At 43.2% G+C, this 18,996-nt stretch overlaps 1 protein-coding gene across 2 annotated transcripts in view; it reads left to right on the top strand.

Moving 5' to 3' along the window:
* The window catches only part of CORIN (corin, serine peptidase), a 279,818-nt gene that overhangs the window by 192,503 nt on the left and 68,319 nt on the right, over positions 1 to 18,996 (top strand). For both annotated transcript variants that reach the window (XM_068278537.1, XM_068278536.1), the window contains exons 10-13: positions 1,084 to 1,191; positions 5,059 to 5,290; positions 8,878 to 9,023; positions 10,752 to 10,859. In XM_068278537.1, the coding sequence (XP_068134638.1) occupies positions 1,084 to 1,191; positions 5,059 to 5,290; positions 8,878 to 9,023; positions 10,752 to 10,859 (594 nt within the window). The remainder of the gene's footprint in view (positions 1 to 1,083; positions 1,192 to 5,058; positions 5,291 to 8,877; positions 9,024 to 10,751; positions 10,860 to 18,996) is intronic.

Raw genomic sequence — 18,996 nt, 5'->3', positions numbered from 1 at the left:
TTTGACAGCTGATCACATGGATTGGGTGGCGGAGGGAGGGAGGGGACTATATATTAAAATGTAAAACAATAGCCAATTTTTTTTTTAAACTAATATTTATTTAAAAATAAACAAATAAATAAACATGGGGGGGGGGGGCGATCTGACCCCACCAACAGAGAGCTCTGTTGGTGGGGAGAAAAGGAGGGGGGAATCACTTGTGTGTTGTGCGGCCCTGCAGCTTGGCCTTAACGCTGCAGTGGCTATTTTTACAAAAATGAGCCTGGTCTTTTGGAGGGGTTTTTCCACTGTGGTCCTCAAGTGGTTAAGGGCTACTTGCTATAACAATATTGAAAACCACTTGTGTATGTAATGCTGTAAATAAACCTGAAGAAGAAGTATGAATGATTGTGCTATGATTTTTTTTATGTAACAGTACATTATGCATCGATTTCCTTTGCTTTTTGTACATGATGTTAAAGGACCACTATCGCTAAAACAGTAGGCAGTTAAAATCTGACAGAACTGACAGGTTTTGGGCCAGTCCATCTCCTCATGGGGGATTCTCAGGGTTTTCTTTGTTTTCAGCAGCCTTTCCTGAACAGCAGTTTAAATGACAAAATAGTAAGATACCAGCCAGCACTTTCACACTATTTTGTCAGTTAGACTTTGCAACTGCTGTTCAGGAAATGCTGTTGAAAACAAAGAAAACCCTGAGAATCCCCCATGAAGAGATAGACTTGCCCACAACCTGTTGGTTCTGTCACATTTTAACTTCCTATTTTATTTTATTTTTTGCGATAGTGGCTCTTTAAAACAAATGCATAAAATTGATTTGGAAGGAAAGAGGAAGGTCAGCACACCAAAATGTAATGAGGACAGAAATGCACTCTAATTTGGAAAGATTGGTAAACAAATATAAAAGAAAAACAAAAATATGAACTGTAAAAAAAAAAAAACACTCAGAACTATGAAAATGAGTACAGTAAATCCATCCCCTACTTGGTTTAGCTGCTGACTCTGTTGTTGATAGCTTGTAATCCATGGAAGGTTAGCATTATGCACAGTACATATTACATTGTATGTTGTGCTTTCCTTTCACAGGTCAGCCATGTCAAGATGGTGATTCAAAGTGTGTGTTGCCAGGCTGCACCACGGAACCATGTAGCAATGACACCAACTGTGAAATACCTCATAACGTCACCAACTGCAGTATGTATATAATATTCTACTACTGTGCTCAATCTCTTTATTTCATAACTCCATTCCCCAGTAGGTGTGTGTGCTTTGCAAAGACATTTCATGATTTAAACATCACATGGATCATCTCAGCCTAGTTAAAGGGGAACTTCAGCCTAAACAAACATACTGTCATCAAGTTACATTAGTTATGTTAATTAGAATAGATAGGTAATATAATCTCTTACCCATCCTGTTTTAAAAGAACAGGCAAATGTTTGTGATTCATGGGGGCTGCCATCTTTGTCATGGGGGCAGCCATCTTTTTGGTTGAAAGGAGGCGACAAGAAGCAGGAGACACAGTTCCAACTGTCCTGTGTCCTGATTACCCCTCCCAGCTGCACACGCTAGGCTTCAAATGTCAAATTCAAAATGTAAAAAAAAAAAAAAAATTGCACCAAAACAGCAGAACGAGAACAACAAAATCAGAAATCCCATCATGCTTTGTACAGCATCAGGGGGAAAAAGCCCGGGCAGTTTTCTTCTGTGCAGCTAAAAATGAGGCTTGTATAAGAGAAACAAAGTTCTGATGCTGTGAAACTGTCAAAGAAACACCAAGCCTTTTCAGTGCTGCTTAGGTCAATTTTTAGTCCGGAGGTTCACTTTAAGTGAGCATTGTCCACACCAGACAACTCTGATGCCTTTACAACACGAAACGTAGTGGGTCACTGTCCTTGCAATAAGGCTCTGTATATAATACAAACCATTCTAACTCAGCAGGATCAGCTGCTGCTACATAAATGGCAAGGGGCAGACAGAGATGTGGTAAAGTGGACCTGACTTTACATGGGCTTCTGAACTAGAAAGTCCAGCCAAACACCAGCACTCATCGAAGCTCAGGAGCAGTGGCACAGGGATCACCATAACGGCTGATATGGGGCCCATAGCCAAAGGGCCAGCGGGCTGTCAGTCCTGGTTTTCATTCATGCGGCCTTGACTGACAGCAGCAGCTGTTGTTCTATGAGGTTTCCTGCTGGGTCCCCTCAACTATACTAGTGCTGATTGTGGGGGTTGTTATGGTTATGCATTGGTTGGAGGGGTGGCATTAGGGTTAGGCATAGGTTGGATTGAGTAGTTAGGGTTAGACATAGCTAGCGGGAAGGGGGGGGGGGTGTCATTTAGGGTTAGGCATTGGTTGGGGGTTTTTGGCATTGGTTGGGGGCTGCCACATGTCTAGCTGCTCCCCTGCTCAGAACTTTGTTTGTGACAAATGGCAGTGCTGCTGGCTAAGGTACCAAAGCTGTATGCTAAATGGGTATTTTTCGAGATAGGGAGACAGTGATTTAATATAAGTTAATTTAAGGGCAGGACTGTGTTGTCTTTGTTTATCTACCAGACCAGTTAACAGTTTCATGTACCCCCCATTCCCTTTAGATTGTAAGCTCGCAAGGGCAGGGCTCTCTCCCCTTTTGTGTCTTGGTAACCATTATACATTTTATTCATCATGTAAATTTTATTACTGTCATTACCAATTCTATAATTTTTATTTTGTATCATTCTTTTTATTTTGTCACTAATTATGTATCTTGAATTTTGGTGTACACCATTCTCTGTATTATGTACCCCATGTTTGTTTCTTACTTTGTACATCGCCACGGAATATGTTGGCGCTTTATAAATCAATAATAATAATAATAATGTACCAGTTGATACTCTTTTATGCAGACTAGTTAGAACAAACTGCTTTTACTTTTAGTGTGTTAAGAACTAAACATTGTGAACTGCTGAAAGTGTGAGAGTCATGGTTTTTTTGGTTTTTTTGGTTTTTTTTTACACGATTGTAATGATTACGGTATTTACTAAACATAGCAGTGATTTACTGCTCCCTGTGCTAGCTTCACATCTGAGTTATGCAGCAACACTGATTACTGACTCATCCCCAAAGGAAACCAATTACACAGATGTAATGAAGAGCGCTCCATCCATGAAAATACAATGGTATGTGGGACTTTCTCTCTATCTGGGACCATCTGTGGGAACAGCTGTGGCACAAGACATGAATCATGCACCCCCGCGAGGTTACACTTATTTGTTCTATCACTGAATAGCAAAGAAACAAACAGTATTCATACAACACACTTTTCTTATGCTATACAAATACAACGTACCATAAATTCCAATATAGTCCAGTCTGTAGGGGATTTCAAGCTCTTCAGCAGAGCTTGCACCTATATAGATTAATCTGGGGTTTCAAGATCTTCAAGAGATTCTATGTATATATGTATATATAAACATACATAGACTTTGATGAGCAGCACACAATAAGTTACAGAATATTCAAGCCTGTGGAATTTCAGGCTCTTCAGTAGATTGTGGGAGAAAATGATTGGATCGGACAATAAAAAATATACAGCCTACTGACCGCTAATAACTATTCCCACTAACTATTTCTTACTCAATCAGTAGCAGATCAGACATACTGGAAAATATTGAGCAAAATACTGGGTATTGTTCCATGTGTATACAATTTTGATTTAATTTCAATTTTCTATATCCAGTTGAAAAAATGATCGGAAATCTGCTCGGAATGTGAAAAAATTGCATATGTGTGTTCGCTAGCTTTCTTCTATATCCAATGTCCAATCTGAATATCGATCTGATCACTTGGTGGAATAGGATCTGAAGTAAAAATTACATGGTGTGTGCCAGACAAGAGGGAGCCACAGAATCCCATCTGCAAAAAGCGCAAACAAATTGACCATTTATAACTGTGGTCATTAACACCTGCCGGTGAGTGCATTTATTTGGTGCCCTGATGGTGGTACTTTAGCTAATTCTGACCCCCTGAGGGGAACATCTATATGAAATAAAAGAGTGAAGCGCTTAAAGAGGAACTGTAACCAAATACCATATTACGTAAACTTGCTTATATTTTTAGAATGTGAAAACTTCACTCCCCTCTCCTCCTCTCTCCTCCCCTCTCCGCCCCCTCGCTTTTGAAACCTCAGCAGCTCCCGGCTGGTAGCGACCCCTCCTCCTCCTTCGGCAAAAGCCTTCTTCTCCCCAGACTAAGCTCCCATGAGCACTTGCTACATGGGACTCAGAATGCCTAGGCGCCGGAGGAGCTGTAGGCGCGGTTTGTTTAGTTTATAGGGAATTAGGGCATTAAAACAACAACAAAATATTTGGCTTGAGGAATGCCCTATAAAATAAATGTACATAAAATGTAAGGGGCACAATTATGCAATGAGTAAAAGTTTAAGTAAACTTGAAGCCAAAAAATTGGAGAAAACTTAGATACTTAGTAAAGGGAAGCATCTGGACAGTCCTGAGGATCCACACATCATCCTCGACCCCTCAATCCAGCAGGGTGACCCTCTAAGCAAATCTGACAAGGGCATATCGAATTTGTTTTCATAGCTGCACTGTGCTGTGCAAGTATGGTCCTAACCTGCACAGAACCATGCACAATCAGCTTTATGCTTCTCTGTAGGTGTGGCCAGGCCTTACACAGTGCAGTCCTGCTCATACACAAAGGGGATCTCTGCTGAAAAGAAGAAGGGTGTCTCTGCGAGCAGCAGAGGGGTCCAGAAGAACATGGGAACCTCTGGATCATCAAGAGGCTTCCCTCTACCTTTCAAAGAAAATTATTAGTAATGTAAAGTCACTAAATCTGCATGCATTGAAATTAGAATTTTTATGACAAAGGAATTATATATCTGTTACATCAAATGCTTAGTGGTGGTTTATTTTTTAATAAAAAGTTGATAAATCTTCAGTAAATACATATTGGCTTTAAAATTACTTTGAGATTTGTTGTCTAATTTTTTTTTCTGTGTTTGAGCAAGTAATGGCCACAATTGCATCAGTAACCTGCATCCTCGTATGTCTGTATTTTAGGCCAGTGTGAACCTATAACTCTGGAGCTATGTATGAACCTACCTTACAATTACACTCATTTCCCGAATTACCTTGGCCACAGGACACAGAAAGAAGCCTCCATAAGCTGGGAGTCCACCCTCTTCCCAGCTCTAGTCCAGACTAATTGCTATAAGTATCTCATGTACTTTGCTTGCACTATTCTGGTACCAAAGTGTGAAATGGACACAAATCAGCGGATACCACCCTGCAGGTAATTGGCATCATCCTATTGCTTACTAAATGTTGTAATCTCACTGTGCTATTAGCAGGAATAATGGCTTTATCTGCTACCCTTTTCTAATACTAATAGGCTCGGATTTACATCACAGGAGCCTTTAAGCACTAATGTCCTTGCACCCTAGACTTCGCCACACATGGATGGCTGTGCGTAAAAGGCTGAGCTTTAGGTCGTGTGCAGGGTTTTTTTTTTTTTTTTTTAGTGCATTTGCGTTAGAATTTTTTTTCCCTGCGTATGCATCTTTCTAGTGTTTTGCATGCGTTTTTATGCATTTGCGGTTCGCCTATAAAGACCGCATATGCGTTTTCACATTGCATTTTATGGAAATCACTAGGAAGACAACAGGAAGTGGAAATGCATCACAAAACAATAAAAATTTTTTTCAAAAAAGCATATAAAAACACATGCAAAACACAATACATTGCGTTTCCATTGAATTTCATTATGTGCGTTTTTGATACGTTAGTGAAAATTATGCAACAAAACCGGTGTTTTTAAAAACGCATGTTTCAAAACCCATATGCATTTTTTTTTCATGCAGCCCATCGACTTCCATTAGCTGCAAAAACGCAGCGTTTTCTGTACCGCTAGCGTTTCTGCTAAGCGTGTTCCTAGCCTCCATGAACCTACAAACCCCGCACCACAAGTGTGCTGGCCCAACTGTCACTTCTCCCTTACTTCCCTTGCCTGTCATAAGTAGCTACAGGTTGTCCCTTAGCATTAGGTAGCCAGAGGTGCCCTCAGTATTAAGTAGCTAGTGGTGCCCCCGACTGAAGGGAGATTTCATAAGTGGGATGCTGAGAGCAGAGTGAGTAACCTCTCATTTACACTCTGCTCAGGACTTTGAATAGGGAAGGAGGGAGGGAGGCACTAGAGGGAGAGGAGGTAGCCACTTTTCCTTCATCAGGGGCCTGTAGACATGTGCCTACAATGCCTTATGGTAAATCTGGCCTTGAATACTACCCTTAAGGGACTGTACACATTGCTGCATTTGCACTGCAATATAAAATCGCATGCGATTTTCTAATCGCAATGCCTCCATGAAAATAGAAAATACTCATTGCACCAGTGTGTACAAGTCATCACGATTTTTTAAAAAGAACTTGCGATTAAAAAACGCATGCGATTTAAAAAATGCAGCGCAAATGCAGCAGTGTGTACAGGCCCTTACTTTAGGCAGGGTCTATACTTGATGTAATTTTTTTTTTAACTGTGGCAAAAAACCGGTAAACCTTAAAATACATATGTACATATGAGGTATGCTTCTGTCCCAGGGTAAAATTCATTGTATATGACTTTCTATGTAGCCGTTGGTTAAAGTAAGTGTTATTAAAGCGGAATATAACCCTGCATTTCAACTTTGCTCTAAAACATTATTTACAGCATATTATATGCAACCAGCATTTTTTTTTTACTAGACCAGCATTGGAAGGTTTACACACAGAGCTTTAAAGTTCCTGGAGAGAACTGCTCCCCGCAGCCGAAGTTTAGATACATCTAAGTAAACAAAATGTAACAAGTGAGGAATGTTACACACTCTTTGGCTGTCCTCCAGCTCCTTCACAGTCAGAGAGAGTGAGTCAAATTCCACACTTGTTACATTTTGATTTGCTTAAATGTATCTATCTAAACTTCGGCTGAGGGGAGCAGTTCTCTCCAGGAACTTTAAAGCTTTGTGTGTAACCCTTCCAATGCTGGTCTAGTAAAAAAAAAAATGCTTTTTGCATATAATATGCTGTAAATAATGTTTTAGAGCAAAGTTGAAATGCAGGGTTATATTCCGCTTTAATATGATGGCTCTTATTTCTTGCCAACAAGCTTTGGACTAATCCATCACTTCGTGTACAAGTGATTGGGCCTGCTGGCTGACATTTTTTTATAAGTCTTTGCCAGAAAGTGCTTTTAAAACAATAAAGCAAACCTTGAGGGTTACCCATGAGGGTATGAACTAGTCTATAATCTGTCATTGTACGCAGTAAAAAAGAAATGGCAGCACTTCTTAGACCAAACTGCACGTGACTGACACTGGCTGAATAGGGCTGCAACTAGTCAGGCAAAAACAGCTCAGAAAAGTTGGGTGCTGCCATAGGCCGTTTTGTGAATTACAGCTATAGCGGCACTCAGTCAGTAATTTGGATGCTGTTAAAAGGCGGAGCCCAAATTATGGTAAAAACAGCAGACTTTGGTCACCAGCTATAGCTGGAAGCCGAATGACGTCTTTCCCCAGTGTCAATGGCTGCTTGGAAGGGGAATAGTAACACCACCAGGATCTTTTGCAGGAGTAGGGTAAGACGTTTTTTGGCCATGCACCCACTGTAGTGGCTTCTTTTAACAGCATGTCCCTGCCAAACAGCACTGGTGATGTCTGCATTCCTGGTGAGAGGTATTCCTGTCATTTCTCCTCTCCCACCAGGATCTCTGTCTTGTGTCTTTACCTCTCTACTCCCCCCCCCCCCCTTCTTCCTATGCATCCCCCTCTTTCATATGTCCCCCTTTTCTTACTGTCCTCAGAGGAGCTCACAATCTAATGGTAACATAGTCATAGTCTAATGTCCAACCATATTATTATTGTGTATTTATATGGCACTGACATCTTCTGCAGCACTGTATAGCATACAGAGTTTCATAACAGTTAGGTTCATCTGCAGCCTGACTATTCCTTTTCCTTAAATATCCTCCAAAATTTGCAGCAATGCGCTCTGCGCCCCTTTACACCCTCCCACCAAAAAAATTGGTTGTTTTTTCTTGGGGGGTGTCTGTAAATAATTAGCACTGGGTATCAAATTACCTAGGTACACCGCCAGGGCCGAATTTGTACTTTTTACCGCCCAAGGCCAACTATACCATCTGCATGGTTGTTATCTCTGTGTGCCCCAATGAGAATTCTCCTTACTTTCCATCATTGCTGTCACAGACAATAGCTATTTTAGTAATATGCGTATAGATTATAAATTATGTTTTGAACTTTTATGTTATGTTTGCCATCTTGTTAATGATGGACTTATTGTGTCACCATGAGAGTTAGGCAGAGGTGAACCTGCAGGATAGAGCTTACAGGTCTTGCAGGGATGTCACAAGTGCAGGAAAGAGAGTTCAAAGGTTAAAGCTGTCCTTGTAGATGGGGATGGCTGCATAGAACAGCTTTACTGCCCCTCACTGAGCCGCCCCTAAATTTCTGGTGCCCTAGGCCATGGCCTATGTGGCCTTGCCAGAAATCTGGCCCTGTACACCTCTAGAATGGAGCTTTCAGAATGGCACTTTAGGGTAACAGCCCACTGTGATCAAAGCACTGATCATCATGACAATTATTCAGGTCATCTGTTAGGACCGGGTTTGCTAGTAGGTAGAACTGGTTGATGATATTCAAATAATACCCACTTTGCATGCATGTACTACTTTGTGCACAATAAGTCAACCCCCTTTTTTTCCTTCTCCTCCACATTCCCCCTCCCCCCCCCAACCAACTTCCCCATTCCTTTACCCTCCCCCCAACCAACCCCCCCAGTTCTGTAGAGATGGAAATGCTCTGGATATGACACTTCAGTATTTTATACTTCCAGGTCCCTCTGTGAACATTCGAAAGAGAGATGTGAATCTGTCCTGGGTATTGTTGGGTTACAGTGGCCGGAAGACACAGACTGCAGCCAGTTCCCAGATGAGAAGTCAGATAATCAGACTTGTCTGGTGCCCGATGAAGACGTAGAAGGTACGTTTTTATTGATTCGATGGGCTTTTAACAATTTAAATTTGGGTTTATGGAAATGGGTGCTTTTCCTATCCAGTATCCTGTATTGCCAAATGCAAGTGAATGAACAGACAAGAAACTTGTGACTTTCTGTACACAGGTATTTAACTGTTGCTCTTGTAAGTAAATGTAATATGAAGGCTTTGGACATTTTAGAAAATAATACCTCGTTACAGATTGGCATATAATGGTACATTTTGTAATTTAAGACTGTTAAATAATGGTGTGGCTTAATTAGTATTATAATTATTCTTGTTCTAATATTAGGTTTTATTTCAGGCTAAGCCAGGCATGGGCAAACTTGGCCCTCCAGCTGTTAAGGAACTACAAGTCCCACAATGCATTGCAGGAGTCTGATAGCCACAGCCATGACTCATAAAGGCAAATGCATTGTGGGACATGTAGTTCCGTAACAGCTGCAGGGCCGAGTTTGCCCATGCCTGGGATAAGCTATGGTGAATATCTTTAGAGATGCATGAATATGGAATAATTTATAGTACTTCAGCACAACAAAGTTCTATGCCTAGAAGGTCTTTAATGTTTACTCCATCAGTAGTGTGGTAGCATGCAGCTGTAAGACTGGGTTCACACTATAGCCTAATCAGACTGTTTCATGGAATTGGACCACAATAAAGGAACAGACCTTTTGACAGACATTATGTGAAGCATAGGATCTGTTCAGGCATATTCCGATTTCCCCGTTTCGTTGTGTGCTCTGCAGCAATGGATCACCACGTCCTGTACATGACATGAATGCATAGTAGTGTGGACACATTGCTACATACAAGACAAACCTCAGTTCATACGATGACCTATTGTCAATTAAGTTTACAAATGCTTTTGTGGTGGTGGCCCACCCAGGGCCATTTTTAGTTACAATGTGGCCCCTGTGAAAATTGAATCTGGGGGCCCCTGATAGACCTGACCCCTCCCAAAGCTGCATTAAGGTCCCCTTGGTTGCTGCCAAATTTCCCCACCAACCTCCAGGGTCCCCGAGCTGGCTCCCACCTTCTTTCCCCCCAGGTCTCCACTCAACTTTTTGTAGTCCTAAAGGTCCTCGAAAAGCTTTTGGCAGAGTAGCTACTCAGCGTCCTGCTGACAAGCTCCTCCATTAGCCCCTGTCTCTGTGCGTTCCTGTCTTCATCCTCACGGACGCACCTCTCCTTTATGACCTGGTGAGGGGACCCCAAAACCCCAAAAAGTTGAGCGGAGAAGGGAGACCTGGAGACGGAGGGGGAGCTAGGAGCCAGTTCAAAGACTTTGGTGGTTGGTGGGAGAATTTAGCTGCAACAAAGGGGAAATATAATTCACTGCAACCTGGGCAATTTCTCTCTCACCAAACTATTAGATTGTCTCATCGGTGCCCTACTGAGTGAAATTAATATACTGTTCAAAAAAGCCTACCTTTTAACCTGTTATTTATTAAAGAACATTTTAGACCGGTGTAATAGCATTCTTTAGTGGTATAGTGCCATTTGAGAGTAGTTATACATCTTTATAATTGTGTATTGTTTACTATCATATATGCTGGGTGTACATGCAATCTGCAAACCTCCACAACTGGAATAATCAGTTGTGTGAATTATGATAATTACCTTCATGCAATAAAGTTAATTGATTGCTGCAATTTACAACATTGAATTGCTATAGCGACATGGATGCAATTTACTCTCATTTTCTCTGCTTTAGAATGTTCTCCCAGTCATTTCAAGTGTCACACCGGCCGCTGCATCCTGGCTTCCAGAAGGTGTGATGGAGAGGCCGACTGTGAGGATGACAGCGATGAAGCAAATTGTGGTAGGGATATAAGATGATTGACCACAATGTCTTCTATAACCGGACAGGATTTACTTTATCTTTACAGCTCTTCCTTTTTGAATTAATTTGAATTTTTATCCATTTACCTTAGCAGTAACCCGAGTCAGGCTTGGGACGGAAATCCACAGCTCGGAGCGGTAACCCCGAGCTGGATCCATGGGAGGTGTGTAATGTGCAGGGCTGCCGCAGATGTATCTAAAGGTATGATTTTTAGAGTCTAAAAGCATGTGAAAAAATTACACCGCTTTCAGACCCTAAAACATGGAAATATTCATAACGTCAGGGAGGTTAAATATTGAGACCCCCATTTATTGAAGTGCCAGGTCTTCCTTTCATGTAAGGTGGATGCTCTTACACAGTGGTAGGAATATAGTGCTGTGGGTATCAGATCACCTGAACAGCTATTCTGCCGAGGGCTTTGCTTCTATGTTTTAATGTCCAAGGAAGTCTTCCAGTATGTCCCTAAGCTATTCTCTTTGAGAAACATCGGTAATTTGAGATGCAGCAATCTTTAAAAAAAATTGTGATCTATCACTTTCACGAATGTAAAGGTGGCCACTAACGATCCAATTTCTACCGAAAAATCGTTCGAGCGACCAGATAATTCTGATCGGAAATACAATTGTTCACTACACTATCATTGAACCGATTTTTGCTTCCTATCTATCACAACCAACTAGAAAATGCAAATTTTGGTTTGACCAAAATCAAATCGGACAACTATTTTTATAATCGTTTGTAATCGATGTAGATTATTTACAGCCAAACCGATCAGAATTTCTGATTGCTCAAATGCTTTTTCGCTAGAAATTGGACCGTTAGTGGCTACCTTTACAAGTTTAGAATCAGGAAGATACAATTTATAGTAGTCTCGAGTTGCAAAAGGCCAACTTATGGATGACCGGCCGAATCGAGTCGTGATTACATCACTGGCAGAATCGAGTCGTGATTAAATAATTTTGACATGGGGAAGTTTGAAGGAGCAGCTTCCAATGTCCCCTGTTTCCTGGTGCACATCCCTCAGAGCTTCGCCACAGCATAAGCAGTGCAGATCTTACTGCCCAGCTGAGTCCAGCGCTGTGCATCCTCCTCCTGCTTGCTCTAGCACATCTTCCTGTATGTCACGTGCAGGGCCGGCCCGCTCATGAGGCGGGGTGAAACTTTTGCCTCAGGCGGCACATTTCTAGGGGCGGCATCCACCCGTCGGTGGGTGCGGGGAGACGGCCGCCGAGCTGGAGGGGTAGCGTGCAGGACGGGGGAATTGGGCCTAGCGGCGGGGAGAGGGGTCGGACCCCCCCCCCTCCCTCGCCTGGGTCCCCTGTCCTCCGCTCCCCTCCAGCCTTAAATAGATCAGAAGCGCTACTCGTAAGAGGCAGTGGGCGGGGAGGACTCACCTCTTCCTCGATCCAGCGTGCGTTCCACTGACGTCACTTCCTGCAACGCCGGCCACTGTATTGTAAGTGGACGGCGTTGCAGGAAGTGACGTCAGTGGAGCGCACGCTGGATCGAGCGAGGAAGAGGTGAGTCCTCCCCGCCCACTGCCTCTTACGAGTAGCGCTTCTGATCTATTTAAGGCTGGAGGGGAGCGGCAGACGGGGGACCCAGGTGAGGGAGGGGGGGTCCGACCCCCCCCTCCCCGCCGCTAGGCCCAATACCCCCGTCCTGCCCGCGGGGGCGGTAGCAATAATTTTTGCAAAATTTGCCTCAGGCGGCAAAAAGTCTAGGGCCGGCCCTGGTCACGTGACATGCAGAAGACCGGCAGTAGGGAGAGCAGGTGGTGGAGTGGATAGTGGCACAGCGATGGACTAAGGCTGGACGATGCGATCTCCACTGCTTCTGCTGCGGGGGAGCTCTGCATGCGTGGAGGAGCACAGAAGAGGGAAACGGTGGCACGGGGGACAGAGAGGTCCAGAAGGACATTAAGGTGTCACAGGGGGGCACAGAGGAGGCACAGGGGGCAGAGATGGCACAGAGTTCTGACTTAAGCTAAAGAAGAATTGAGAAAAGTTTTTTTTTTTTTTTTTTTTTTTTTAAAGGTTCTGCACAAAACTTCTGTCTTATAAACCATTTACAGTAAGCTCTTATCCAATACAGGTCACATAGCATAAAACTGCAAGGCTTCTATTATTTGCAGAACTCTGGATAAAACTGACCCTCGAGAAGATAATCAAATTTATTTTTGAAAGCCTTGTTTCTGCTTCCCCTATCCAATCAATTCTTATCAATTTTTATAAATGAGGAAGGCAGCTGAGCAGCTGGAAAATTACAAGTGTCACCATGACATTTGTGTGACCGTAGCGGAACGTGCTGCAGAGACGCTGTCTACTCCTTGCAGCTCAAGGTCTCATTTATATTCCATGTATGCCGGGGAGTGAAGCTTCTCCTCTCTACATCCTCTGTAGCCAAATTGACCATGTCACTATTACCATAAAAGGATTTAGCTGGATTACTAATCTAATTCTATTACATCGCCTATGCTATTTTAAAGAGGAAAACATCAGTCTAATACTTTGTAGCTAGTAAATGCAGCCAGGTACGCTAGCTGTTAGTATACGGTACAGCTGCTATACACATATACTGCACTTTCATACACTGTGTGCTTAAAGAAAAACTCAGACCAAGAATAGAACTTTATCCCAATCAGTAGCTGATACCCGCTTTTACATGAGAAATCTATACCTTTTCACAAACAGACCATCAGGGGGCGATGTATGACTAATATTGTGGTGAAACCCCTCCCACAAAGAAATTCTGAGTATATACTCTTGGCAGTTTCCTGTCTGTGAACCTTGCTGCATTATGGGAAATGTTTACATCTGTTTCCTACTGCCAAAAAAGCATGCAGCAGCTACATTACCTGCCAACAGTAAAAATGTCACCATGTAATAAATGTCAGAATGTAAATCAGGGATTTAAAAGATTTTGACATGGGGAAGTTTGAGCAAACACTGACTAAATCATTTATACATAATTATCGTAAAAATGAAGCACTTTTTTATTACATTATTTTCACTGGAGTTCCTCTTTAAGCGAATATTTGTTATGTGAGTAACGAGACAGTAGGGGCTTGATTCACAAAGCAATGCTAAGTGTTAGCACGCTTGTGAAAGGCACTGTATCATGGCAAAAATTGCTCTGCACGCGGCTTGCGGTGTGCCGAAAAGATCATGTGGTGCGACGCTCCCTTCGTGTGAAAAGTGACCCCCGGTGCCCTGGAAACGTCGCACCCAGTCCGACCATAACGGCACATAGGGTGCGACGAGATAACGTCACACCCTATGCGCCGTTATGGTACACTGGGTGCGACGTTTCCAGGGCACCGGGGGTCACTGTTCACACGAAGGTTGTGACGCTAACATCGCACCGCGCAATCTTTTCAGTGCACCGCAAACCGTGCGATCTCTGGATGTGCTAACTGGTTAGCACTAGTTTGTGAATCAAGCCCAAAGTTGACATGCCAATAAAGGATAAATCAAGGTTATGTAAAGCAGGACTCCAGGAATAAGTTTTAAACTTTATGATGCTGCTTGTCAGATATCATGGTGGCGAAATACTCAGCATGCCTGCCTTGTAGTCCTAGGGTCATGGGTTTCATGCTTACCAAGGACGCTGCATGAAGTCTGAAATTCCTCCCCGTTTGCCTTTGCGTGGGTTTCCTGAAGGTTCTCCAGTCTTCACTCACAACCCAAAACCATACAGAATGATACTCTGGCTTCTATCACATTTGGCCCTAGAATTTTATAAAGATATTAGATTATGACCTTCTTTGAGGGCAGTGACTGGTGAGCTCAATCCCTCTATAAAGCCTTGTGGAACAAAACATGGAAAATATATGTGGGTGAAATAAATGGAGATGGGTTGTTGAAAGACTGCTATTCTTAAAAGTACACCCCCCCTACACACACACACACACACACACACACACACACACACACACACACACACACACACACACACACACACACACACACACACACACACACACACACACACACACACACACACACACACACACACACACACACACACACACACACACACACACACACACACACACACACACACACACACACACACACACACACACACACACACACACACACACACACACACACACACACACACCTTGTACCCACATTGCTGTCCTTCCTGTATGAAAAGCCAAAGTCATTTTTGTCAATAAAGTGGGTTTCTAGTGTAGATGTTACCATGTGTGTACGCAACCTTAAAGAGTACCAGAGACGAGTTTAACTGAAAGTTTTATACATACCTGGGGCTTCCTCCAGCCACATGCCCACGGATCGCTCGCACGCCACCGTCCTCAGTCTTCTCCCGCTTTGGTACCAGGTCCCGTAACTTCAGCCAGTCTGCGCAAGAGAAGTGCGACCTCTACATATCTCTCCAGCATCCAGAGAGATAAGCAGAGGGCACACTTTTCTTGCTCAGACTGCCCGCGACTGGAGGAAGTTATGGGACCCGGTACTGGCGATACAGAAGGCGGAGGACAGCGGCGTGGGAGCGATCTATGCGGATGGGGCTGGAGGAAGCCCCAGATATGTATAAAACTTTTAGCTAGACTTGTTTCTGGTTTCCTTTAACATATATTGCATGAAAACAAAGAGGGCTATCAGAACTTCACCATTTCCGGACTGCATTAGTTGAAATCTTTGTCCTGTTTGTTGGTACAGGTTGTAGATTTCTCTTTCAAATATTTTATTGAGAATTTTTAAAAAAATAATAAGATACAACTCCAGTGAGGGATCAATATTCACCCTGAACTGGACAGCATGACAATAACCATGTTAGCTTAGCATACATCACAAAGGCAAAAGATGACATACCGCACAGTAACAATTAAAGGTGGGAGGGCAAAGAGCCGCCCCAATATACATCTAGCAGGGGACGCCGACCCAGGACAGCCGATCTCCCCTGGCAATGGTGGACTTGGTCCCTCAACTGACCCTTTTCCCTTCCCTGAAGGGCCTCCCACCCATAACCCACCCCCCACCCCCCCATCCCAGAGAGAAGGAGAAAAGGAAGGAAAGAGGAAAAGGAAAGAAAGGAAAAGAAGAGAAGAGAAAAGAAGGACTTATGCACCAGGACCACAGCCACACGCTCCAGGATTCTGCAGGGCACTCCTGACTAGGGTATTATCCCCTGCCTGTTATGGTAAGGTAATCCTTCCAGGGCTGCCAGATCTTGTCGACCAGGCATGGTCGGAATAGCCGATTTCCGTTTCCGGCACAATTCCGCATTCCGACATATAGAAATTCCGTTACCGTTCCATTCCGACGGTATACCGGGTCAGTTCCACGGAATTCCGTCGGAAAAATTTTAAAATCTCTCTCTCTCTCTCTCTCTCTCTCTCTCTCTCTCTCTCTCTCTCCCTCTCTCCCTCTCTCCCTCTCTCCCTCTCTCCCTCTCTCCCTCTCTCCCTCTCTCCCTCCCTCCCTCCACCACCAATATTTAAAGATGTAGCTGACTGCTTTTATAAGCAATACATTTTCTGTGTGGGGGGCCGGTAAGAAAGCCTTAGGGGGCCACATTCGGCCCGCGGGCCTTAGTTTGAGGACCACTGCTCTAGACCATCAACCACACTCAGGGCCAGGCTTTAGCATGTAGTGTGGTCAGAGGTGGGACAAGGTCCTTCAGCACCCAAGGCTGAGACAGCAAAGTGCGCCCCCCCATCCCTCCCACCCCAGCTGTCACACACTGATTGCTATTACACTAAGAGGTGCCCCAGCCCCACCCCCAACACCTTAATCTCTACTTATCTGGCTTGCTGTCGCTGCCATGTATCACCTTTTCTTATTTCTTTCTGCTTCAAACACAATTGGGAATGACAGCTGAATGAATTGTGCACCCCCTCCTACACTGCGCCCTGAGGCTGCAGCCTCTCCAGCCTCAGCCTTACTAGTGGGTAAGACAGATACCTACTTCCATGCAGTGTGGTTCATGGTCTAGAGGGTAAGACAGATACCTACTACACACTAGGTCCTGGGTTCAAATCCCAGCTATGGTATATAAATAAGCATGCTTTTCAAAAAGTACAAATCCTTAATCATGCTACTTTTTCTATCGAATTGATCATAATGGAAGTATGGTTTATGCTACCGGCAGCTTTAGCATGTAGTGTGGGTCATGGTCTAGAGGGTAAGACAGATACCTACTACACACTAGGTTCTGGGTTCAAATCCCAGCTATGGTATATAAATAAGCATGCTTTTCAAAAAGTACAAATCCTTAATCATGCTACTTTTTCTATCGAATTGATCATAATGGAAGTATGGTTTATGCTACCGGCAGCTTTAGCATGTAGTGTGGGTCATGGTCTAGAGGGTAAGACAGATACCTACTACACACTAGGTCCTGGGTTCAAATCCCAGCTATGGTATATAAATAAGCATGCTTTTCAAAAAGTACAAATCCTTAATCATGCTACTTTTTCTATCGAATTGATCATAATGGAAGTATGGTTTATGCTACCGGCAGCTTTAGCATGTAGTGTGGGTCATGGTCTAGAGGGTAAGACAGATACCTACTACACACTAGGTTCTGGGTACAAATCCCAGCTATGGTATATAAATAAGCATGCTTTTCAAAAAGTACAAATCCTTAATCATGCTACTTTTTCTATCGAATTGATCATAATGGAAGTATGGTTTATGCTACCGGCAGCTTTAGCATGTAGTGTGGGTCATGGTCTAGAGGGTAAGACAGATACCTACTACACACTAGGTTCTGGGTTCAAATCCCAGCTATGGTATATAAATAAGCATGCTTTTCAAAAAGTACAAATCCTTAATCATGCTACTTTTTCTATCGAATTGATCATAATGGAAGTATGGTTTATGCTACCGGCAGCTTTAGCATGTAGTGTGGGTCATGGTCTAGAGGGTAAGACAGATACCTACTACACACTAGGTTCTGGGTTCAAATCCCAGCTATGGTATATAAATAAGCATGCTTTTCAAAAAGTACAAATCCTTAATCATGCTACTTTTTCTATCGAATTGATCATAATGGAAGTATGGTTTATGCTACCGGCAGCTTTAGCATGTAGTGTGGGTCATGGTCTAGAGGGTAAGACAGATACCTACTACACACTAGGTTCTGGGTTCAAATCCCAGCTATGGTATATAAATAAGCATGCTTTTCAAAAAGTACAAATCCTTAATCATGCTACTTTTTCTATCGAATTGATCATAATGGAAGTATGGTTTATGCTACCGGCAGCTTTAGCATGTAGTGTGGGTCATGGTCTAGAGGGTAAGACAGATACCTACTACACACTAGGTTCTGGGTTCAAATCCCAGCTATGGTATATAAGCTGTTTTGAAAATCTGCAATTCCCTACTGCATTGGATGGATGGAGGAGAGAGAGAGAGAGAGAGAGAGAGAGATTGAGAGAGAGAGAGAGAGAGAGAGAGAGAGAGAGAGAGAGAGAGAGAGAGAGATTGAGAGATTTTTAACGATTGGATCCAATTCAAGAAGGTAGAGTCAAAGCCCCGGTGGCGAAGGGCATAATATAAATATTCCCATGAAAGAGAATCAAATGCCTTATATATATCAAGACTGAGGCAGACCCCCGGTATCTTCCTGGCTCTAAGACATTCAAAGATTTGGATTGCTCGGAAGACCGCATCTGTAGCTTGTCGGCCCGGGACAAAGCCTACTTGGTCTTTATTTATCATACTAGAAAGCAAAGGGTTAAGTCGGGTGGCCAGTATCTTGCTGAGTAGTTTCATGTCAACATTTAGAAGGGATATGGGCCGAAAATTGTTAATATCTATGGGGTCTGAGTCCGATTTAGGCAACATTACAATATCTGCCTGTAGTGAGGAAAAGTTGGGAGTTGAGCCTCCTCTTCATTAAAAACCTGTTTAAGTAGGGGGGCCACTGAGGTAGCAAATTTTTTGTAGAATAAGGGGGAGAACCCGTCCGGGCCTGGAGCTTTAGAGGGTTTTAAAGATTTAATTGCAGTGAGGACTTCATCTGTGTGAATTTCTTTGGATAAATTCTCAATTGCCTCTTGAGAAAGTCGAGGGAGATGGATAGAGGAGAAAAAAGATTCCAGGCCTGAGGGGTCAGGATTTACCCTTGAGGAGTATAGATT

Source organism: Hyperolius riggenbachi, chromosome 1 (genome assembly GCF_040937935.1).
Source record: "Hyperolius riggenbachi isolate aHypRig1 chromosome 1, aHypRig1.pri, whole genome shotgun sequence".
Classification (NCBI taxonomy): domain Eukaryota; kingdom Metazoa; phylum Chordata; class Amphibia; order Anura; family Hyperoliidae; genus Hyperolius; species Hyperolius riggenbachi.
Note: the sequence above shows the minus strand (reverse complement) of the source record. Positions and strands in the feature narration are given on the sequence as shown.